This window comes from Mycteria americana, chromosome 7 (genome assembly GCF_035582795.1).
Source record: "Mycteria americana isolate JAX WOST 10 ecotype Jacksonville Zoo and Gardens chromosome 7, USCA_MyAme_1.0, whole genome shotgun sequence".
Taxonomy (NCBI): Eukaryota; Metazoa; Chordata; class Aves; order Ciconiiformes; family Ciconiidae; genus Mycteria; species Mycteria americana.
In genome coordinates this window covers 188029-211624 of record NC_134371.1, presented here as the reverse complement: position 1 = coordinate 211624, position 23596 = coordinate 188029, and the positions used below count along the sequence as shown (strand labels likewise).

The window sequence follows — 23596 nt, the reverse complement described above, 5'->3', positions numbered from 1 at the left end:
TTGATAGTCAATGTCAGCTAATTAGGCTTTTAGATGATTATGGGATCATGGAGTCATTGTTTTATTTGTGGTAGAGTCTCAAAAAACCAAACGGCATTCATAAGAAGGTCATAAACATTGTGACAGTTTATTATGACTGAATTCCAGCTGAAGGAACAGAAGGATGTTTTCTGCCCAAAAGAGAGACAAACATCAGTACATACATGTACAAGTACCTGAGACGCTTACCAAAAAACCTAGAAGAAATAACAGTTTTCAGCTGGATTTGTGCTCTAGCGATACTTCAAATACTTGTATACTGACTGAGTACAACAGGAGAAGAAAGAAAACAAAAAACCAGCAAGCAAGCGGTAGTCTGTATCTTCCACTCCCCTTGGGAACACTTCTGTTTCTCTTTGATTTATGGCCTTTTTTTTCAAATTGCTAAATGCAAACATTTTCAGTGTAACACTCCCCTGGGAATGTAATTAAGATATCAGAGCAGCTGACTGGTTTTGCCAGCTGGAATTCCAAGGGAATGTCTGTGTTGCAAAATGAAGTAGGGCCCAATTCCACTTGGAAGAGTAAGGCACTTACTTTTACTCATAGTTAGATACATGCCTGAGCTTAACTCCTCCCTGGGTCAGTGACTAACTAACTAACTAACTTACAAACACAGAATTAAGACTGACTCTCTGCTTTACACTGTATGTCCAATTGTACCATACAATCTGTATTTTCTAGGTGCTTTGGCCATAAGTTCACCCTCACTGAGAAGATGAGTGATCCTGCCTAAGAGTTGAATAGTTATGTTTTTACCAGTCCACCCACCATTCCGTTCTACCTGGCAGGAATTCTGGTTTGCTGACCTTTGTCAGAGTGTAATAGTATTAACTTCCAAACAGATGCTTTGCCTCAGACAATAGCTGTCATTCAATAGTTGTCATAAGGTTTCAAATGAGAAATAAGATGATTTATGTGAGGGGAGTCCCACAGTATCTTATATGTAGTTCTACTGTTTGTTTCATTTACTTTTTTATTCCAGCACATTCTTTGTATTTGAGTGCATTGTAGACTTTCACTGTTTTAGGTCAGCAGCTTCCTCTGGCTGCAGTGAAGAAGATGTGGCAGGAAAAATGCTGCAGTTCCATCCTCTGGTAGAAGACTGAGGAAATCCCTTAGTTCTAGTTCCGTCGCAACAACTGATAAAGTTTCTGCTCAGAGCAGAGGAGAAAATCTTGTTTAGGTATTTTGGTTTTAGAACAAAGAAATGAAAAAACATTAACAATGTCATTACTAACTGAAGTCATCAAATTATCTAAATACTGCAACTGGAATGAAATTTGAGACACACCCCTCTGGGAACAAATACAACTATAGGAAATCTCAAAAGTAAACTGAAATTATGGCTTAGATTAAAACCATACCTCTAACTTGACTCATCGGGTCTACATGTGGCACTAATGCTTACGGAAGTCTGATCTAGTACTTCACATGTCTTGTATCAAATGCAAAGGAAGCCCTAGAAATCTATACTGGTACTCTAACTCAGCACTATCTGTAAAATGGGATGTTCTGCAAGCAGCTTCTCAGACCAAGCTGCTTAACACTATGTTCTTAAGCGATTGCAGCACAGTTACTGCCTGAAAACAATGTTGCAAAAAACCCCAAAACCCGAGCACTAGAAACTAGAACTTTATGATAGAGCATGGCAACCCCTGCTGCACACTGCAACCTCATGATGCTGTTTTCCTGCCCTCAGGCATTACACTGGTGTTTTTTAAAAATATATGTGCTTTATTCAATCTTCTTGTTCTGTCAAAACAAATACACTGGCCCCTCAGCTATACACAATATTATTGACTTCCTACAAACATGTAACAATGGGACTACAGCAACTACCAGAATTGGTTTATCTACTCCTAGTAGCAACACATTGTGGTTTCTTCAGTCTATGACTTAATCATCAATACACACTTAAACGCCCACTGGGTTATAAATAGTAGCCTCTTAGCTGTCGTTGCTTAGAACCATATAGTCACTTAGCCTAGAAAAAAAAACAATTACTATCTATTAGTTCTATTTAGTAAGTTTTTTTAATGGTGTCTATTCTTGACCTATTAGAAACAATACGATTCCCCCAATTTAACTGCTTTCAATAAAAATACATGCCATGGTTTTTATACGTTGCAGAATCCTGTGCTAGAATGACTAGAAAGGCTGCTGAGCTGTATTGGCTTTAACCATAGAAAAAGGTCCCCCTTTTTTTTCCAAATTAATCACATCAGTAGTCCTTAGCCTGAACAGTATTTAGAAATGTCAGATGCTGTACAAAGGCTTCTGGAGTTGAGTTGCAATCGATTGATTTACCTTTCAGTGATGAAATAAGAACAGGGCAGTCCTTTCCAGTAAGTCTGGTTCTCTTGCAAAGTTCAGGAAGCAGCTTGTTCCACCACACAGCCTAATCCACAAAAACCCACAGCAAAAGTGTAAATTAACAAGGACTGCAATTAAAGAGTATGAAAGACCTGCTAAAGATACACTGAACTAAGCTCAGACATGTACAAATGCAGGCAGGTTATGATGAACTCGATAATTCATTTATATAATGCTTTGAAATGCAGTGTTTTTGCACGTGTTGTATTTTCAGTTTTCAGTGCAATCTTTTTATACTTGAAAATTTTTACACAGTGCCCCCTAGTGCCTCTATAGATAAAAGTTTATAAGAGAAAAAAGTCACATAATTAGCAAGACTGACGCAGTCAGAAAATTAAGGTTTTTTCCCTCCAAACAGCTCCATGCAAAGTGGTGAATAGCATTACTGTAAGAACACTGTCTCCTGACCTAATCTGTCTACTTCCAACAGCTGTTGTAGTGAATTCAACTCTATAACTAACATGGAAACAATCAAAGAAACTATTTACAGATATGAATAAAAAGCACAAATCTGGTTCTGAACAGAGTTCCAGTACATCCAGCTGATAGAGGATCACCTTTGCTGACTCTGGCCAGCAAAACTGTGTACAATTAATTGAGTAGCTGTGATGGGCAATAGAAGTAAACTCCTGCACTCCTGGAACACTGGAATAAAAATCAGTTCCAAAATTAAAACTGTATAGAGCCCTAAGGGGAAAAATGGGACATAAAGAACATCATCTTTCCACTAGTGTACTAGTACCATTCTGATGTTCTAAGGTCAGAAGATGTCACTACAACACAGGAAGAACATATTTAAGTGTGATTTTTATCTGAAGGACCATGATTTCTTAACAGTGATCTTATCTCTAAAATTTCATGTTATACAACACTGTCAAACCATTTAGAACACCGATTAGTGAGAAACTAGCTAGTGTTTCATTTACAGTGGAAAAAGAATATATTACTCTCCCTTTTCTGAGGCACTCTGCCATCTGAAAAGACTGTGCTTTAAATTTACTAAAATGCATACACGAAGTCACAGAAGAAACTGGGAAAACAAATATTCCATTAAAATTAGTGGGGACTGAGTTATGGAATTTAAATGCCAAACAAGAGGTTCAAAGCAAGCTAAGCAATTTACTTTGTCTGAAAGCTGGGCTACTTGATCCATCCAGAGTCCATCTGTACACAACAGCATTTTATTTAGAAACAAAACCAAACAAAAAATACTGAACAACTTTTAACAAAAGTAGCTCACCCGATGGTCACCTTTCAGCTCGTGCTGAGCATATAACACAGCTGCATCAGGACACCTCTTGAGAAGCTGGTCAATGGCTTCCTCATACTTGCCTAGACGGGTATTGCAGAGAACACGGATGGTGAGGCCGACATTGCCGGCCTCTGTCAGAGGCTCCAAAACAGGCAGAGCTGAAGCTATATTGATCGACTGACTACATAAAAGAGACTGAAGACAAGAAGAAAAAGTATTGTTTGGATTTAAGACAAACTTTGCAAAAAAATGCTAACCATAACCTTAGAGCAGAAGCCCTTACTTATTGGAATAATTTTGAAATAATATTTCCTTTAATAAATATTACTGAAAACTGAGAAAGCAGGTTTAGAGTGGACTGCAAATATAAATATCATTGCTATCGACGTATCTTTTCAGTAGTTTTTTTCTTCTACCATTTCAATGGGCCTTTTAGTTCGACTTGGATAACTGGGGGGGGGGGGGAGGAGAAGGGGAGTCCGCTAGAGAAAGTTGTTCAGACATACATGAACATTTGCAGAATGGATCTAAGCTGTAAACAGTAAGAGTTAAGGGTTTCATACCTGTAGTTTTGAGATATCTTCATGGTAATCTTTATCAGATGGAGATCCCACTGACATTATGGAAGTTACCCACGGGAAAATCAACCCAAAGTGATTACAGGAGTTTATCTATACAAGAAAGAATCGAGTCACAATAAAAGAAATACTTCTGTTAGTGATAGTTCTATGTGAAACCCCACCACAAGTGAAGAAAATTTTATTCTCAAATAGCATAATTTAGAATAGCAGCTACTTTTTTCTTCTGGTTCATTCAATTTAGTAACAAATAAACTGGAAACTTCTATTTCATTCTGTATTTCAGATTTCCCATTCAGAATCCTTTAAAATTCATCATTCACACATTTTTTTCTCATTTAGTCAGCTTTGTAAAATTGCAAACACTCCACCTGACAAACCCTCATTGTTTCATTTTAGCCCTTACTTCTGTCCAGAGCTGAGACTCCTGTTGGAAGTATTTAGAATCATAGAATCGTTTAGGCTGGAAAAGACCTTAAGATCATCAAGTCCAACCATAAACTTAACACTGCCAAGACCACCACTACACCATGTCCCTAAGCACCTCATCCACACGTCTTTTAAATACCTCCAGGGATGGCGACTCAACCGCTTCGCTGGGCAGCCTGTTCCAATGCTGGACAACCCTTTGGGTGAAGAAATTTTTCCTAATATCCAGTCTAAACCTCCCCTGGTGCAACCTGAGGCCATTTCCTCTCGTCCTATCTCTTGTTACCTGGGAGAAGAGACCGACCCCACCTCTCTACAGCCTCCTTTCAGGCAGTTGTAGAGAGCGATCCTCTTCTCCTCAGCCTCCTCTTCTTCCTCAGCCTCGTCTTCTCCAGGCTCAACAACCCCAGGTCCCTCAGCCGCTCCCCATCAGCCTTGTGCTCCAGACCCTTCCCCAGCTCCGTTGCCCTTCTCTGGACACGCTCCAGCCCCTCAATGTCTCTCTTGTAGCGAGGGGCCCAACACTGAACACAGCATTCGAGGTGCGGCCTCACCAGTGCTTAGTACAGGGGGACGATCACTGCCCTACTCCTGCTGGCCACATTATTTCTGATACAAGCCAGGATGCCATTGGCTTTCTTGGCCACCTGAGCACACTGCTGGCTCATATTCAGGCGGCTGTCGACCAACACCCCCAGGTCCTCTTCTGCCGGGCAGCTTTCCAGCCACTCTTCCCCAAGCCTGTAGCGTTGCATGGGGTTGCTGTGGCCCAAGTGCAGGACCTGGCACTTGGCCTTGTTGAACCCCATACAATTGGCCCCAGCCCATCGATCCAGCCTGTCCAGGTCCCCCAGTTAAACAGAACTGGCCCCAGTACTGAGCCCTGGGGAACACCACTTGTGACCGGCCGCCAACTGGAGTTAACTCCATTCACCACCACTCTTTGGGCCTGGCCGTCCAGCCAGTTTTTTACCCAGCAAAGCATACGCCCGTCCAAGCCATGAGCAGCCAGTTTCTCCAGGAGAATGCTGTGGGAAACCGTGTCAAAGGCTTTACTGAAGTCTAGATAGACAACATCCACAGCCTTTCCCTCATCCACTAGGCAGGTCACCTTGTCATAGAAGGAGATCAGGTTGGTCAAGCAGGACCTGCCTTTCATAAACCCGTGCTGACTGGGCTTCATCACCTGGTTGTCCTGCAAGTGCCGCGTAATGGCACTCAAGATGATCTGCTCCATAACCCTCCCCAGCACCGAGGCCAGGCTGACAGGCCTGTAGTTCCCCGGGTCCTCCTTCCGGCCCTTCTTGTAGGTTGGCATCACATTTGCTAACCTCCAGTCAACTGGGACCTCCCCGGTGAGCCAGGGCTGCTGATAAAGGATTGAAAGTGGCTTGGTGAGTGCTTCTGCCAGCTCCCTCAGTACCCTTGGGTGGATCCCATCCGGCCCCATAGACTTGTGTGTGTCTAAGTGGTGTAGCAGGTTGCTAACCATCTCCCCTTGGATGATGGGGGCTTTATTCTGCTCCCTGTCCCTGTCAGGGGGCTGGGTACCTGGAGAACAACTGATCTTACTGTCAAAGACTGAGGCAAAGAAGGCATTAAGTACTTCAGCCTTCTCCTCATCCTTTGTCACTATGTTTTCCCCCACATCCAATAAAGGATGGAGATTCTCCTTAGCCCTCCTTTTGTTGCTAATGTATTTATAGAAACATTTTTGTATTGTTTTATATGGCAGTAGCCAGATTAAGTTCTGGTTGGGCTTTGGCCCTTCTAATTTTCTCCCTGCACAACCTCATGACATTTGCAAATGTCCCCAAAAAGTAGGACTCCCCAGAGCCAGCAATACCTATTTGGTAACTGCACACTACCTTATTTGCTTTCAGTTTTGCTTCTTTTAAAATAGAAACTGTCCAGAATTAAGATACTAAGGATAGTATTTGGATAGACTTTGGAGGGACAATGCACTCATAAAACTTCCTCTGAGCGGTATACTTACCAGATCCTCTGTTGTTTTCAATGGCTTAGTCTCAGGAAGTTGCTTCTTTGATATTCTCCAAACATACTGAGAAGTGATCCTCAATAAAAGCTCCTGAAGTATTTCTTCCTGAGAGCATGCTACAAGAAGAGCTTCCCAGAAATCCACCAAGAGCTGAGGAACAGTGTTTTCACTGTTACTACACAACATCTAGGAACAAAAACGTTAGAAGACAGCAAGTTAGCACAGACTATGGTAATTATTAGTAGCAGAAGTCAGGAGAGACAGGAGGAACACTTTTACTAGAAGCAGAATTTTGGTTCCTTTTTTATCTTGATGTATTTCTATTGGATGTGATTCTACATAATACAGTGCTAGGCAAAGTAAAAAGTTCATGGAATTATTTTAAGGTCATCAATTCTAACCAACAGACATGATTTCTTCTTCAAGATTTACCCCACTGCCAGAATGTCAGCACACTGTCAGCAAGTATTTACAGACTGCTAATTTGGAGGATTTTATATATGCCAATAGCCAAGCAGGTGTCTTTGAAAGAAGAATCTAAAGGCCATGATAAAGAGATGCTGTGTAGCTCAGCTGGGTATAATGGTAGGACCCACAAGGGGTCCCACCCCTTTAAGGTCTGGTGTGTCAGTGAAAAGGACATTTACTTGGCTTCCATCCGGCTTTAAACAACAACACTTGTTCTAATTTGAGTTTCATGACGTGGTATTTCTGATACAGGTCTTTCACAGTAACAGATATAAGACTGCAACATACCTACATCAAAGAATACATGGTTTCAATCCAAACAATGTCCTTCATTGTAGAGATAAGAAAAAAGGTTTGTCTATTCCCAATCTAATTAAAGAAAACTTCAGTGACACCATAAAAACTATTCTATTTATCTTTCTTCTCACAAGCTGCAGAGAACCACTCTTCTTTCAGAAATTTATACAGAACATAAGAACATTATATACCTTCATATTTTAAGTCTGATTCTTTAGAAGTATGTTTCAATCCTAATGATTTCTTCAAAAGGAGCTTATGGAAGTGATTTATCTAAATTCTGTTAAATTTCAGTAGCGTTAGAAAGCCAAATTACTAGGAAGCCATTGAAAGATCTCTGAGATCAGGGTATTCTCCATTCAAATGACAGGGTGAAAACAAAGAACTTAATGGAATTTTTTTTTTGCTTGATTTAACCAGTATTTCTTTCCAGAAGGTCCAGTTTCTGACTCTGTAGTCATCTGTCACGACTGGAATATATCCAACCTTCATCTCCCTCTTTCTGAAGAAATGCTGAAATGTGAGTGGAGCAACCGAGGCTACTTTGCTTACCCATAACAACATCACTATGAGAAAAACAGAAGCAAAAAATGATCACAGGCCAACCTTGAAAAAGGTATCTGCTTCTTCCAGTTCAATTTTACTGTTCTCATGTAAAGCCACAGCGGCAGCCACCAGTAAACCAGGCTGCATCTCCTTCAGGTGAACAGCAAACTCAGTTGGAATAACAATTCCTTCCTTACGCTGTCTCAAGAGTTTTGGTTGCCCAATGAAGCCACAAGCCAGTATTGTCTACAAACATAGTCAGATATAAATCAGGTAAAGAAGTCAATCCACATATGATTCAACTCAGCAAACTCAGTACTTCCTCAGGCAGTGAATTTTAGACAGATGAAATGAAGTCAGGGGAAGGAAATAAATCCTTTCTACAATTTATAGAACAGCTCTCCAGAGACCGAGCTCCAACCCGCGTGCCAGAGCAGTGACTCCTGAGCAGCAGGCTATCTGCCTGAACACTGAAAGTGACATGCTGCTGAAATCTGGAGTTACCGTGCACATAAGAAAGACAGATTTCCCTATGAAATGCAAGGCTTTCAACATACATGGTGTTTTGAAAAGTCACTGGCTGAAATTTCAATAGACTACTTTGCTAAAGTATGATTTTTATTTTGAAAATACCCCTGAAACAATGATCAAAATGTGCTGCACTATGTGCAACAGTAAGTTGTTTCTGGATATCTGAGTGCTTTTGAAGGTAAGCATGACAAGATACTATTTCCACTTTAAAGACAGTGGGGAAATGATGCCTAAGCAGATTAAATAAATTACACAGGAAATATAAGGCAGACCTCGGAATAAAATTCAGATTTCACCCCACTATGCATACAAACTACCTTTCCTTTCTTTATCTTCCTGAAAGTGTTATTTTTAATACTTTGCAACAAAATGCTTTTTAAAAGTGAGAGGCAATAGAACTTTTTTTAGTAGGTCAGATTAAAAAGAAAAAAAAAAAAACAAAAAACAAAAAAAACAACCCCAACACCCAAACCCCAGCCACCTTATTCTCTAAATAACACCCACGCAGTGGAATGTGTATGTTTGCTCACAACATGGCAATTTCACTTGATCGTGCTGCAAATGGTTAGAAAGCATGTGGTGCTGAATATCATTGCTGAAACAGCTCTCCACAGTTCCCACCTTGCAATTCAAAAACTGCTAACTGTGAAAGCTCTCCAGGACTCCTCCTACCGAAGCACGGTATCTAACTTTGGAACAGCTATCAGTTTATTTTAGAAATTTTTAGACCTCCAATACCTCACCCTCAGCAAGAGTCTGTATTTCAAGCTCTGTCACCTTTGAATATTCCACAGTCCTGATCAACCTTAACAAGAATTTACAGACTGGTCTCAGTCTAAAACCACACGTGAACATCTATGGCAGGAGACTGCTTCACTAACATTTTTCCCCCATTGCTGTGGAATTCTTACTTTGATAGCACTGAAGTAGGTTCTGATCTGACCTTAATAAGGGTTAAGTGCTTTGATTCCACATAAGAAAGATGGGAAATTGTATACAGAAACTTTAGTTTGTGTGCACCATGGACATTCCGCTTCAAGAGCGATTTTATAAGGGCTGTTTGCATACAGATGGTGTTTCCACGGGCATATCACATTAATTACAGGTGGAGGCATGTAAAAATGCTACTATACAACCCTGCCATACTGTTGAAGAGCACTGGCTCTGCAGAGCTTGTTACACCCCAGTAAACAGCATTTAATTTCTCAATAATTAACAGCTTCAAAACTTTTGCTTATTTGGTAAGGCTTTGCCAAGATAAGACTACCCTACCTGCAGGGTAAACAGTACAGTCCCAGTGTATGCCAGCCCTCAATTCTACTGTTATTGCAGACATTCAGTGGAGCCTATACAGCGTATGAGGAGGAAGAGGAGTGACTGAAAGTTTCTTTTACTGTAAAACACAACTACAAGCCAAACCTACTGACTTGGGCTTTGCAAAGCGTGAATAGCTCATGCTTTCAGCATACTTTACCTCCTTATAGGAGTCCATCTCATGTTCGTACAGCGTCAGGTCTCCCATTTTCAGAGCCATGAAAGCCTTAGTAAGTGTCAGGACCACTGATGGCATAATCTTTTCTACCTTCTGAAGATACTTCACAGCTGTCAAAGGACATACGTTTCTCATGCAGGGGCTGCAGAGGATATGAGGCAGCTGCACAGGGTCAGCAAGATAGAATATTTGGAGAACTTTATTTGCAGATTCCTATTAAAATAAAAGCCATTTGACAGTTTAGACCTTTACAGATATACAGTATTCTATGGCATATGAAAGTATTGTGGGTTTTTGGTTTTGGTTTTTAATAAAACAGACAAGTTCAGCTTAGCTATCAAATCACAGTGCCTTTCCTGCCTCTTTCCTCCCTACTGGTAAAAGAAAAGGTTCTCTAACCAGCAGTGATTCAACCCATATTCTGGGGCGCTAGGAGAACATCCACCACCACAGTGAATTGGTTTCACCAACCTGTACAATGCGGCAATGTTCAAAGAAACGGTTTCTTTTGTTACAGAAATGGGAAATGAAAGAAATTTGAGGCAGAGCTTTCCTAAAACGGAAGTGTCTCTGTGTGCAAGTGGGAACCAGATCGTTAGCAACACGCATCATGATAGCCAAACACGTAATATGTTGCTTGAAAGCAGCCCAAAGCATCACAGGTGCTGCTTGCTATTTTGTCAACAAAAATGGGAAAATAAAAACCATGTGAAAAAGAACAACTGTAAAACTAAATAAGCAGCTCAGCATTTTCAGAGGGAATTTAATTAAAATTTGATACAGTTCTTAACATCAGAACTAAATCAATAGATGAAGGAAAAAAAATATTTGTTTCTACCTTACTTAATTCTTCATTTAAGTCTTCATTAAGAGAGTGAGTTAAGTAAAATATAAATCCTCTCTCATATGCCTGTATTTCATCCCCTTCTGAAACTAGTCTCTTTAAAACTTCAGTCATGGATAAACCTGACATTCTGTAGTACGGCAAAGCAAGGTGGTAATCCTTTGTGTCAAACCTGAAGGCAACAGAGAGGAAGGAAAAAAAGAACACCACAACTAAGGGCAACACTTTTGCCATCACTGCTTGTAAGAACTAAAATAATATATCAAACAAAGTTGCAGACACACAGTATCTGCAAATACATAGCTCATATTCAACGTAATGTTGTATTCTGTGTTCAATGACAGTAAAGACAACTAGATACCGAAGAGATGACTAGATTAAGGTGTTTTCGTAGAATGTAAAGATCTGTATTATACATGCAATAGTAATGTAAAGAGCAAAGAATGATGGATTTTTGTTTTAAAGGTTACATTACTGGAAACAAAAGCTCACCTATATCACTTTGACATCTAAAACATACCTGCTGTAGCAGTCTCCTAAGAAGGCACAACTTTCTCTGAATGCTCTTAGAAGTTCTTCTTTCTCGTCAGATTTAAGGAAACTAGGGTCCATCATAGCTGCTCTGACCAGTAAGTGAGCCTCACTTAGAAGATGGATACAACTCTCAGTTTTTACATTTTCATAAGTTCTACTATAATCTACCTAGAACAGACACAGGATATACTTAGGCTGTGGGCAAAAATTAAGAATATACAGGAGCAATTCTAATGAGGGCAGCAGCCACTTGAAATAGGATTATGGGATATTCATGAGAAATACATTACATTATACTCAGCAATGACATGCATCAGAGATTAATTAACAGTACTTCTTTTTAGTCACCAAACAAGAAAAGCAGGAATTGGGCAATACCATTTCTCTGTAAAGCTGAATGGTTGAAACTGTGTTTATAATATATAAATTCCAACCAGGCTCTGACTCAGAATTTGTTCTGGATTTGATGCTGTCAGCCTTTCTGGAACTAGAGAGAAGGAAAAGAGTTGAGTTGTCAGTGTCCAAATAAACACTGTGCAGCCAAAAAAACCCCCACTCACTTGATAATTTAAATGCATAAATAGGTATCTTTGCAGGCTAGTAAATGCTTGAGAGTTAAGTTGTGAATTTAAGTCATAATGGCTAATATCAAAATGGGGATAGGCATGTTCATACACCAAGAACATCATCAAAACTATCTACTATATCTACTCCCAGGCTTAACACCAGGCAGTATCAGATACTTACATGAAGTTAAGTAATTCAAATCAGCTAAGATGTTTACTTACTTTCTGTAAGGACTGACTGCATGTTTGCCCCTGTAGCTCTATTAAAGCGTTTCCCAAGACATGGCGTAAAAAAATATTTGAATGCTTTTACTCTAACACATTGGCTACGTCTGTAATGCCCTAAGGTTAAAACACTGTAGGAAAACACAGAGTCTTTTTGTTCTGTTTTTGGGGGTTTTGGTTTTAACTGTTCTGGGATATTTACATCTTTATTTTCAAATGATGGCGTTAAGCAGACTAGTATTTGTTCAACTTATGTTCTTTACAGAGGGCAAAAAGTGTATCTTCCTCAAATGCCAACTATAATCTTTGAAACAACACAACTGGCAGAAGAAACTGTGCTTTATACACAGAAAACTACAGCATTTTGAAGTACCATTCTCCTTGATGGGCTTATCCTCATCTTCTCCTGAGTAATGTCTGTTCTAGGCTTTAAAAAATACTGGTTCAACTGACTCTTCAATCAACTATAGCTGTCCCACTTTTGTTAATGAACTTGAACTGAAATACTTGCATAATCACACACTTAAATGTGATTTCTGAATAGCTGTTTTAGAATAGCTGTTTAGCTGTTTTATGAAAAGCCCTCAAAAAAGAATGGGAAGAGCAGTTCTCACAGAAATAGAAAAAAAGTCACAAATGCTTCTGGCTACATACATGCTACAAGAGCATCTTGGGCCAAAGGCCAATCCTTCTTTTGTCATGGATTACTATAGTGACGTTCATAACTTTTCTTGGAAAGAACCCTTAGCCAAAGGTAAGACATTTTCATTTTGTGCTACAACACATTTTGTTAGCCTGTAGCTTCAGTACTCCTACATATTTTTGTTTCTCAAGAGAAATATCAGTAGCAGATACATTCTTAGTAATGTTATTTTAACATTACTTATGAAAGTTAAGTTTTTTTACAATCTTGAGTAACTTATTTTGTTGATTTTAAGCATTTGTGACCCCACCCTCATTTCTTCCATGTCAGTTAATACAGTAGAACTGAAAAAAATAAATGCTTGATTTCTGTTCTCATGGACTAACTAGGGAATTATTTCCAAACAGTTTTTCCTCAGAGGAACCTCTCTTCAACTCCAACACCCACAAATTCAGCATTGTACACAGAGCTACAAATACCATCTCCCCAAAAGACACAAATCCTTACAGCATCCTTCTGGTAGGCTTTCTTCTTTCAGTAATATCTTCTGTGTCCGCCTTAGTCAAAAGAATTATATGGTTTTTGAAATGACAGATAGCTCTTGGTCCTATAAAAAGCTGCATTCTTAACGTGCAGACATCCAGTGCGACAGGTGGACAAGCCTATAAAGGAAAGTGATTGTTTTGTAATTTCCGTTAGTATGTACTTTGAGTCTTTAAATAAAAAAAAGAAAAAATGTAACCTTTGTCCAATGATCTGACACTAAAAACATTCACTGGCTTTCCTAACTTTGAGTGCTTCACTTAAGAAAGAATAAAAATACTCATAAAACTGTGACATAAATCATTTAAAAATGGGTAAAAAAAATAATAATTTCACTCTTCAAAGGAACTACAGAGTTTTAGCTGTGTATCTCAAAATAACTGAGCCTGAGGGAGATGCCTAACATGGAAAACTTAATCCCAAATAATTTTAATTTGGCCAAGTTGTAAAAGATTGCCTGACATGGTTATAAAAGTCTTGATTTCAGTTGCTTATAAAAAGCAATTATAGACAGAAGTACTATATTTGCTTGCCTATTGTTACATTACATACCCAGTATTGCATCCCTGATTTGTTCAATATGCACCTTTCGGGTAACACTTACCATATCGTCTATACTGGACTAAAAATGGAAAAACGCAACCTCATTTGCCCAGAAATATGCTAAATTTACAGCTTTAAGGAGATAAAATACCATATTTACAAATTAACATACACAGTGAAGCAAGGCAACACAGCACCATATGTGTACCCTGCTTTTTGAAGAAACCTCAGTATTTCTTGTAAAGAGGCAGAGGGCTGCAGTGGTGACTAGCAGGCTCTAAACTGCACTGCGCTAGTCAGAGCCAGAACCAGCCAGCTCGGAAACTGATGTAAAAAAGCAGCAGGAAAAATAATAATAGCAAATAATAACAATAACCATCATCATCATCGCCACACTTCGAACTCCACACTGGGGCAGGAACACCTCTGAGGGAACGTAGCCTGTGGGCAACCCACACCAGAGTAGGGGCACCCCAGAGGGACTGCAGCCAATGGACGACCCGTACCAGGGCAGGGACACCCCTGAGGGAATGTGGCCCGTGGAGGACTCGCACCAGGGCAGGGATGCCCCGGAGAGACTGCAGCGCATGGAGGACCCATGCCAGAGCGGGTCTGCAGCCTGCGGAGGGCAAGCTGCAGTACAGACACCCATGAGGGACTGCAGCCTGCAGGCTGCCATTATACACACACCTCTCAAACCTGCCCTTGAGGCAGCAGGCAGCCTGTTGCCTGACCGGAGGAATTGCGATGGACTGAATGTAGCCCACAGTGAAAACACAGAAAGCTGAGACTGGAGAAGGGAGAGGATAGATTGTGTCACGTGTTCGTATTCTTTATCTCGGTACCTCTGTGGAGAGCAGAAAATACATGTTTGGCTCTCGAAAATTTTGTAATACTTCTACTATCCTATGATTTCTTTATGTCTGCTGTCTACATGCTCCAAAGAAATCCTTAAATGCTAACTTAAAATACATCTCAGCGTATCTTTCCTGGTATTTTCATTAATCTATAGCCCAACCTTTACAATTCAATAGATTTTTACTGGTAAGCAATTTAAGGCAGGGGAAAAGTCTAGACCTCCAAGGATCAAAAGCCCTCCTCCTAAAAAAACATGCACTAAGTATCTGACAGCAGACTTGTTCAAGTGTCTATGCTCCTCTTACAAAATCTGGTTTTTCAAGGACACCTAAGAGAGAGAAACATGGTCATCAGCAATAAGGGAGAACTCTGCACCCTTCATTCAGATTTATACAGGAAAGCATGGAATTTAGTTTAAAATGTAAGTGATTTTATAGCTTTTGATGTTTTTGAAAACATTCTACTAATGGTCTAGAATCTTACATGACAATAATAGATTGTTTCATTATGACATTTGTAGACCATTAAAATACAATACGCCATAGACTGAAGTAAAATATTAATTTTGGATGTTATTTTATTGGTTCAGCCAATAGAAACTAACAGGATTTCAGAAGGAAACATAAGGAAACTAAGTGCCATACTACTACCCTCATTCTTTTAGCGAGATAACAAGAGGTGCACCTTCACAGTCGTATCAATATACGGATCCTCATCACGAGCTGCTGCTGCACTGCATCGCACTGTGAAACACTGCAGGTTCTCACTAGAGGGAAAGAAGAAACCGCAACGATGAATGGAAAAAAATGAAGACTTCCAAAAATCAAGTAGCCAAGACTACAGAGAATCAGATCTTTTTCCTTCATAGAAATGGGCCTTGAAGCCTAAGCAGGAGGGCATGCTGCACTACTACATGAGCCTACTCAGAGAGTTCCAGGAGGCTATGAAGGACGTATCGGGGGGGGGGGGGTGGGGGGGGGGTGGAGGCAGCAGCATAGAGAAACGTAGTAATACTATCAGCAAAATCATAAACGTAGTACCTTGTAATGATGTGCAGGAACTGTGGAGTGAGAACTGCCTGCTCTGACTTCTCTGAATATTGGTAAGTAGAAATCAGTTCTACTAACTTCCCAACAGAGTAGAGATATCCAACATGAGGTAAAGAGAAAAAGCAAAAGAGACTCAGTAGTTCTCTCTTGTTCTCAGTTTCCTCATGGGCTGTCACAGAACCTCCTAGATGTAACAATAAGAAAGGCATTTTATATACCTCATAAATCAAAACCTGGCAAATCCTTTGCAAGCCTGATGCCTAAAAGATACTATCAAACATGCCCAGGTTGCAGACTGGTTTTGTTAGTAGCTAGTGAAGAGAAAAAGAACTATACAAAGATCGGGGTACAGGTCGAATCAGCACACAGGTCAAAAATTTGTACGTCATGTTATCTCATCTGGGGGCATTTTTAACAAAAGTGTGGATGTACCACCAAGCGAAGAAATTCCATAGATGTAGCAGCATCTGAGAGTCCTGGCAGATTCATCACAACTAAGCATTCACGGATTGAATGATCAGCCTGACCTTAGACAACTAGTTGTGAGCTGGGATGAATGCTCATCCAGAGCTGCAGCCGCAGTGCACCAATACGCAGGTCCTCACTTAAGGGAAAGAAAGGCTGGGAATGGCAGAATTTATTTATAAAGCCACTTCGGCAGGTAAAGACTGTGTTCAGATTCTACAGATCCTCTTGTCAAAGAGTGTAAATCACAAGAGAACATAACATAGCTGGAGTTAAATGGCAAGTAGCTCGTTCTCTTGTGTCGGCTGCAACTTAAATGAGGCTCTGCTACTTAGCAGACAGACGACAACCACAAACTGGGTGAGCAGTCAGCAAAGCTGATCGATAACATACAGCATTAAATTTTTCCATGGATCTGTTGGGGCTTGAGCTAGTGTGTATTAGTGAACCCCTAAAATCTGTACTCATCCCTTGCAGTTTTAATTAATGCCTGGCAGAAAGGTAACCTGTATGTTAATACTTATTAAGGATTACTACTCTGGTTTCCACTGCTGACTAATGAGAGGCAGCCTAGTATCTTATAACACTGGGGATAATTTTATTAATACAATGTAAGGAGTGACTGTTTTGTGATGTAAAATTAATCAGTAAAGAACTGATAAAAGCTGATTTAGTCCTCCTCTTTTGGCGTGGTGAATTGATATTTTAGTTCAAGGTTTATGCAGAACGTGGAAAAACTTAAAAGACTTTTTTGTTAGTTGAAGCTCGGTTTAAATCCTTGAAAAGGGAGGAAAGACCTTAATTTAAAAACAGATCATACAGAAACAGTGCACAAAACAGAATATACAAAGAAGCCCCCTCCTTTCCCAGGTCTCCTGTGACACAGGCCATAATGCATCTATGCATATCCATATACCTGTCTGGTATACAGGAAGCAGTTGAACAGAGTGCAACTTTGTCTCTTCACAAAACCCAAAAGGCGACTGGTCAGGTGTAAAACGTCTAGAGAAAAAAATCCAAACAACAACATGGGACCTCAGTGAGAAATTATTATGAGCTACTTTGGACAAGTAAACAGCACTAGCTATAACAGGCATAGCTGATGTTTTATAACTCAACACCAATGTGCACTCCTACTACTAATGTAATTAGCATGGCAACACCAAGAAGCATCTGGCACAGCTAGGGACAACTATCTTGTGTTCTTGCAACCAAAAATCCTTTCTTTGCTTATCTACAAGACATGTGTCAAAGTTTGGGATCACTGGAAGACACGTTGCAATTGATATGAACCTCAATTTAACCTTTTTTTCCCCTCTCTTTTTATTCAACTGAGCTATATGTAACATGGTGCCATCTCCAATCATACTTTTCTTTCCTATTATGTGTCATCCTTTTTCCTGCTTTGCTTTGGAATTCACTGCTGGACTGTGACATCCATTCTTCCTCAGTTTTGGATAAAAGTTTAATGGCTTTGATCACTAATGAAATAAAAAGTATAGTTTCTTAGTGCTTAAGATACTTGATAAACTCCCTTTGCCAGCTGGAGAAAGGGAGAGTATTTTTTTTTAGAGGTACCCAAATAAGTATCACTTCAGCTGGAGCTGATGAAAGCCGCAGAATAAACAAACAGAAGTCAGTACCTTGATTAACGTCACACAGACAGGACTGCTGATTAGTCTCCTGTGTAATCCTTTAAAGTAGGCTTCTCTAAACAGTAACGGAATTTGACACAAGCTGCTCCAGGATGAGGTGTGTAAAACTTGGGTTTGCCACTTCACCATGAAAATATAAAACCTGTGGGTGGCCAGACACTGGAACAGGTTGCCCAGAGAGGTTGTGGAGTCTCCGTCTGCGGAGATATTCAGATAGGGTCCTGGAAAACCTGTTCTAGCTGACCCTGCCTGAGAAGGGAGGGGGTGGGGTATTGGTCTAGGTGGTCTCAGGAGGTCCCTTCCAACCTAAATGATTCTGTCATTCAGTATGCTGAGAAAAGACCATCCCTTCTGATACATCACAAGAGAAGCTGCCATGCATGCTCTTCACAGCATACAAGGATGTATGATGAAAGCAGACATTAAACACCACTAGATCTGCAAAACTACCGAAGTTCTATTCTAGTTTAACTGTTAACAACTAGTCACGTTCCCCTAATAAAATGAAACTTAGGATTTGCAAGGCCAAAAGGTGTTCAACTATGAGATGAGCGGGTTCACGGTGCACTGGGTGAAGAACTGGCTGGATGGCAGAGCTCAAAGGGTTGTAGTGAATGGGGCTACATTGGCTGGTGACCGGTCACCAGCGGTGTTCCTCAGGGCTCAATCCTAGGGCCAGTTCCGTTCAATATTTTGATCCATGATCTGGATGCAGGAGTTGAATGCCCCATTAGCAAGCTTGCTGACAGTACCAAATGGGGAGGTGCTCTTGACTCTCTTGAAGGACAAGAGGCCTTGCAGAGGGATCTAGATAGATCGGAGCATTGGACAATCATCAACGGCATGAAATGGAACTAGTCCAAGTGCTGGATTCTGCACCTAGGACAGAGTAATGCCAGGCACAAATATAAAGTGGGAGAGGAGTGGCTGGAGAGCAGCCCTGCAGAAAGGGATCTGGGGGTGCTGGTCGACACCAGGCTCAACAGGAGCCAGCAGCGTGCCCTGGCAGCCAAGAGGGCAAACCGCATCCTGGGGTGCATCAAACACAGCAGAACCAGCCGGTCAAGAGAGGTGATTATCCCGCTGTATTCAGCGTTGGTGTAGCCTCACCCTGAGTACTGCGTGAAGTTCCGGGCCCCACCATTTAAGGACGTTAAGGTACTTGAATGCATCCAGAGGAGGGCAACAAAGCTGGTGGTAGGGCTGGAAGGCGTGTCCTATGAGGAGCGGCTGAGGACTCTGGGCTTGTCTCGTTTTGAGAAAAGGGGGCTGAGGGGCAACCTCATTGCTCTCTGCAGCTTCCTGAGGAGGGGACGTGGAGAGGGAGGTGCTGAGCTCTTCTCCCTGGGATCCAGGGATAGGACGCGTGAGAATGGCTCAAAGCTGCGTCAGGGGAGGTTTAGACTGGACATTAGGAAGCATTTCTTTACTGAGAGGGTGGTCAAACCCTGGAACAGGCTCCCTGGAGAGGTGGCCGATGCCCCGTGCCTGTCCGTGTTCAAGAGGCATTTGGACAATGCCCTTAATAACATGCTTTAACTTTTGGTCAGCCCTGTCAGTGGTCGGGCAGTTGGACTAGGTGATCGTTGCAGGACCCCTCCCACTGAAATATTCTACTCTATTAAAAAATGGGCTTTCTTTGGTTTCACGTTATTTCCTCAGTGCAAAAAAAACCCCCCAAAACCCTTATAAAAACCCCAGAAGTCGAAATACCAGGATTTTTCTTTCAACAAGACATGAGCCACAGCTCATTTTGGTTTTTTGTAGTAAATGAACACGTAAAGGGGAAAATACATTTGTAATACCTGAAAAGCAGATACCGTACTTGAAATCGCTTTGTGTCTTCTGTAGGTAACTCTGTGGATTCCAGTGTGATAGGTACCTCACATAGCTTACTTTCTTCCCCAAGCAGTTCCACTGGCTTCTGACATATGATGAACTCATCTAATTCAAGCTGCAAAGTATGTGTTGAAGGGCCTTCATCTTTTACACCTTAACAATGAAAATGCTGTATTAATTGTTCAAACCATTCCATTTAGCAGTAAGACAACGATATGACACAATATCAGTTAAATACTCCAATTACAGCTACCTAGCTAGCATTGGCTTCCTCAAACCACGAGATTTTGAAAACGGCTATGCTAGAAGATGAGAACAATCCTTCATTTAAGCCTCAACAGTCTGAATATCTGAGAGTCAAGATTTCTGAAAGAACAGGTAAACAGTTCATTGTAAGGCAAGTGCAAGGCAACCTGTGCTGCAAATGGCTGGCCATCAAAAAATGTTGTCATTTGGTTGGAGAGGTTTTAAGAAGGAAAAGGCAGCTATAAAAGAAAGTTGTGTTATCTTAAACTCACTTAAGTTCTGGAAAGCAAATCCTAACAGCACTCAGAAAGCAATTTGAACTTTTCTATTTATTTTTTATTAATAAAAACAACTAGGGGCAGGATGCCATTATCCGAGTTAACATCTATCGTCACTCAATGAAGAACATTCCAGTTTATATTTTCCCTACCTGACAAGTCTTTTTTACCTTTAATTTTTTTCTAGGTACAGTTTCCATTTCTAAAAGACCATCCTTTTCTGCTTTAAGTTTCTTCAATTATAAATGAAGGCTTTTCCTAAGCTTTGTTGGTGTTCATCCGATACTTTTGGAAAGGTGGGAATTGATTACATATGGATCGATTTCTTGCAATACATGGGAATGAAACCTACTGAGTAAATCTATTTCTGGGATTTCTAGGATTCTAAGGCAAGCCCCTGAATAAGACAAAGGACTGAAAAAGGAGAATTTGCCGACACCTTGTTTATGCAGGTTCTGAGCCTACTAACAGTTACAAAAGTGCATATGCATCGCCACAGAAGCATTCGTAAATCTGTAAGCCAGTATGCATGGTCCATTTCAAGGTTCATGAGATGCTTCTTCCATTTGCCCTCCCGCTTGTCCCTTAGAAGAGACACGGTTATTTGGGCAGTGACACTGATGGAATAATTTTTCTGACCATAGCACACTGAACTACTACCGCTTTGATTCGGCCCACAGTGGCACCCCAAAACAGGGACCTAATTCTATGTCTGTAGAGGTTGCACCATCCTGAAAGTGTCTGCAGAATGATGGCATATTTGTTTCAGGTGTTACCTCCAACTGCAGGTGGTACAACTTTCCATGCACTAGAACATTCAGCTGACAGTCCTAAGACAATCTGGAAATATTTTCTGAAGGGCAATGACCTTGCCTGAGCCTACTTTGAGAATAACAGGAATCAGTTAGCAGATCCTTGGAAACAAAAAAAAAATTAATTTCTGTACTTACGTCCATCCATAGGCTTTTCTAGCGCACTAACTCTATGTGCACATTGCTCTGTCCCATCTGCACTTTGCTGGACCAGTTCCAGTTTCAGGATTAGAACATCCAGCTCTGTTGTTATGGCAATATGTCTGGCACAAAATGCAACTTCAGCAGGAATGAAGTTATCAATGTGTAAAATTAAGGAGCGTTCAAAGTCTAACACAGTCAAATTCTGGTTTATGACCAGATATTTCAAACAGAACATGACCAGTTTATTTTTGCAGCCCACAAGAAGATCTCCATTTACAGGACAACATGAAATGCACAGTGGAGGATCTGAAAGTGGCATTTCCACAATTGACATCTGCTCTTTCAAGGTTTCACTGTATGACTCTTCCATCTTGTGACCAACCATCCGAACACAAACACGAGAACTCCCTGCAGACATGCATCTCCAGTTCACATATGCTCTTAGGAAAGTTGCTTTGCTTTTTTCTTCAATTGTCACCAGATAGTCTCCTTAAAAGAAAGCAGCAGTACTGGTATATCATTAAAGAATAGATGATGCAGTTTTTAAGCTCTTTACCTGCTGTAGTACATTACAAAGAACATCTTAAATTCTCAACCCTTACATAAAAGTCCCAAAACAGTTTTCACCATTTTTTCTCTAATGAAATCTAAAGTGCCAGTTTCTTTCACACTTCACATACCATTAAAAGAAAGGACTTGCAGATCTAGGTCCAGACTAACACTAAGTGAATCCACTTTTATGAGTCGTGATTGCAGGCAAGGTGTATCCCCCCAAAACAACCATTATCGAGAAAATGGTTTGTTCTCTGAAGACCAGGGAAAGTCACAGACTCATGAAAAGCTGCAGCGACCACCCGCCCCGTGCTCTGAAAAAGAAAAAAAAGCAAGGGCAGGAGCACAGACTCCAACCGGGGCGAGGAAGACGGCAAAAAAAGCACCGTGCTGGCCACGCACTCGCCTCACACCAGCCCGTGCCTCAACAAGCGCCGGCCCGCGGCAGCCGGCCCGCTCCGACGAGACGCGCCCGAGCCCCCCCGCAGCGGCGGGGCAGCCGCCCGGCAGCGGCGGGCAGGGAGGGCGCGGCCCTCCCCCGCGGCGCCGCCAGCCCGCCACGGGCCCCGGCGGAGCCCGCGCTTCCCCCGCCGCCCCGGGCCGGCGCAGGCCGGGCGCCTCCGCCTGCCCCCCCCCCCCCCCCCCCTCCACCCCCCCGCCCGGCGCAGCCCGCAGGCCTCTCCCCAGCCGAGCGCTCCCGGACCCAGCGGCGAACGGGACTGACCTGCCTGGCTGTGCGCCATGCGCAGCACGGGACCCAGCGTGGCGAAGGAGCCCAGGGGCTCGCAGCGGCCCTGGTCGCGCACCGCGAACACCTCTACCCTGCAGCTGGCCGCCGCGCTGGCCACGAACAGCACATCGCGGCCGCAGCAGAAGTGCGCCGGCTCTTGCTTGCAGGGCACTACTCGCTGCGACCCGAAGGGGTGCAGGTTGTAAAGCTGCACCATGGTCCCCGAAACTCCGCCACAGCAGCGGAGAGAGCGCCTGGCGGCCTCCTGGGGCCGCGCTCGACGACACAAGCCGCCGCGCCGCCCTACGCTTCCGCAGCGTGCGCCGCCCGGCGCTCCCCGAGCCGGCGGCCGCCGGCAGGGCGGTGCGCCCAGCTGCCAGAGCCGCCCTCCGCCTGGGGCGCGGGCCCGCGGCGTGCCGCCGGGCGAGGCGGGGCGGGCCCCTCTCCCTCGCGGCGGAGCGCGGGGGCGTCTTCCCCGTCAGGATGCGTCTCGTCCTGTTGCAGGTTGCTCCGTACGAACGTCTGTGTAGCGTTAGCGTTACTTCATTGACACGTTAGCGCTTCCAGGCGTCCTCTACCCTCGCGGAGCGTCTGGCGCCGTCCGCGGCTCGCAGCTCCGTGCCCTGGGGCAGCTCCGGAGTGGGAGGCTAAGCGGGAAGCGATCTGCGAAGTGCGTGAGGCGGCACTGGGAGCCGCGGCTTAGAAATACAGGAGCTTGCTGCCGAATGGCGTGGGTCGGGGGCGGGTAGTCGGCGTTGGTTCCCCTGGGCTGGGTGAGGCAGGCGGCTCGGCGCACGGCTCGGCCTTGGAGCGGCTGCCGCCAACAGCAGTGTGCCTAACGCATCGGGCTGCTGGGTCCTTCTGGCTCCTGGATGCAAAAACAAAGGCATTTTTGGTTTTAAAGACAGCAATTATTTATTTAGAACTCCGTAAATTGTGCATACGCATTACTCTCTACAGATACTAGTTACGAGTATTTCTGAAAATAATTCACTGGGTATCTCGAGCATCTATAGTCCTTTTTCTTCCTCCTGGTTTTATACAACATGTAGGGAGGGAAAAA

General features: G+C 42.4%; 1 protein-coding gene across 2 annotated transcripts; it reads right to left on the bottom strand.

Annotated features, from left to right (window-relative positions):
• Positions 1-108: 108 nt before the first annotated feature.
• HPS3 (HPS3 biogenesis of lysosomal organelles complex 2 subunit 1) lies at positions 109-23331 on the bottom strand. Of its 2 annotated transcripts, none has more exons than XM_075506662.1 (17): positions 22528-23331; positions 21246-21740; positions 19738-19924; positions 17194-17279; positions 15804-15996; positions 15448-15529; positions 13327-13481; positions 11764-11872; positions 11372-11553; positions 10846-11023; positions 9990-10220; positions 8045-8230; positions 6671-6859; positions 4231-4338; positions 3656-3862; positions 2350-2440; positions 109-1193 (listed from the first exon to the last, which is right to left on the bottom strand). In XM_075506662.1, exons 1-17 carry the CDS (start codon positions 22748-22750, stop codon positions 1066-1068), a joined length of 3030 nt encoding a protein of 1009 aa, XP_075362777.1. In that variant the 5' UTR covers positions 22751-23331; the 3' UTR covers positions 109-1065. The 2 variants fall into 2 exon arrangements, with proteins under 2 accessions (XP_075362777.1, XP_075362778.1); XM_075506663.1 differs by lacking the exon at positions 22528-23331 and adding an exon at positions 21932-22162.
• Between the last annotated feature and the right edge of the window lie 265 nt (positions 23332-23596).

What these genes read in the sequence shown, in the direction of transcription:
- HPS3 (XM_075506662.1), bottom strand. Translation starts at nt 22,750, where the DNA reads ATGGTGCAGCTTTACAACCTGCACCCCTTCGGGTCGCAGCGAGTAGTG. An exon ending in TTCCTGCACATCATTACAAG is followed by an intron (nt 15,530 to 15,803) that starts GTACTACGTTTA and finishes CTTTCCCTCTAG; the next exon opens with TGAGAACCTGCAGTGTTTCA. An exon ending in TGAAAACAACAGAGGATCTG is followed by an intron (nt 4,339 to 6,670) that starts GTAAGTATACCG and finishes TTTCTTGTATAG; the next exon opens with ATAAACTCCTGTAATCACTT.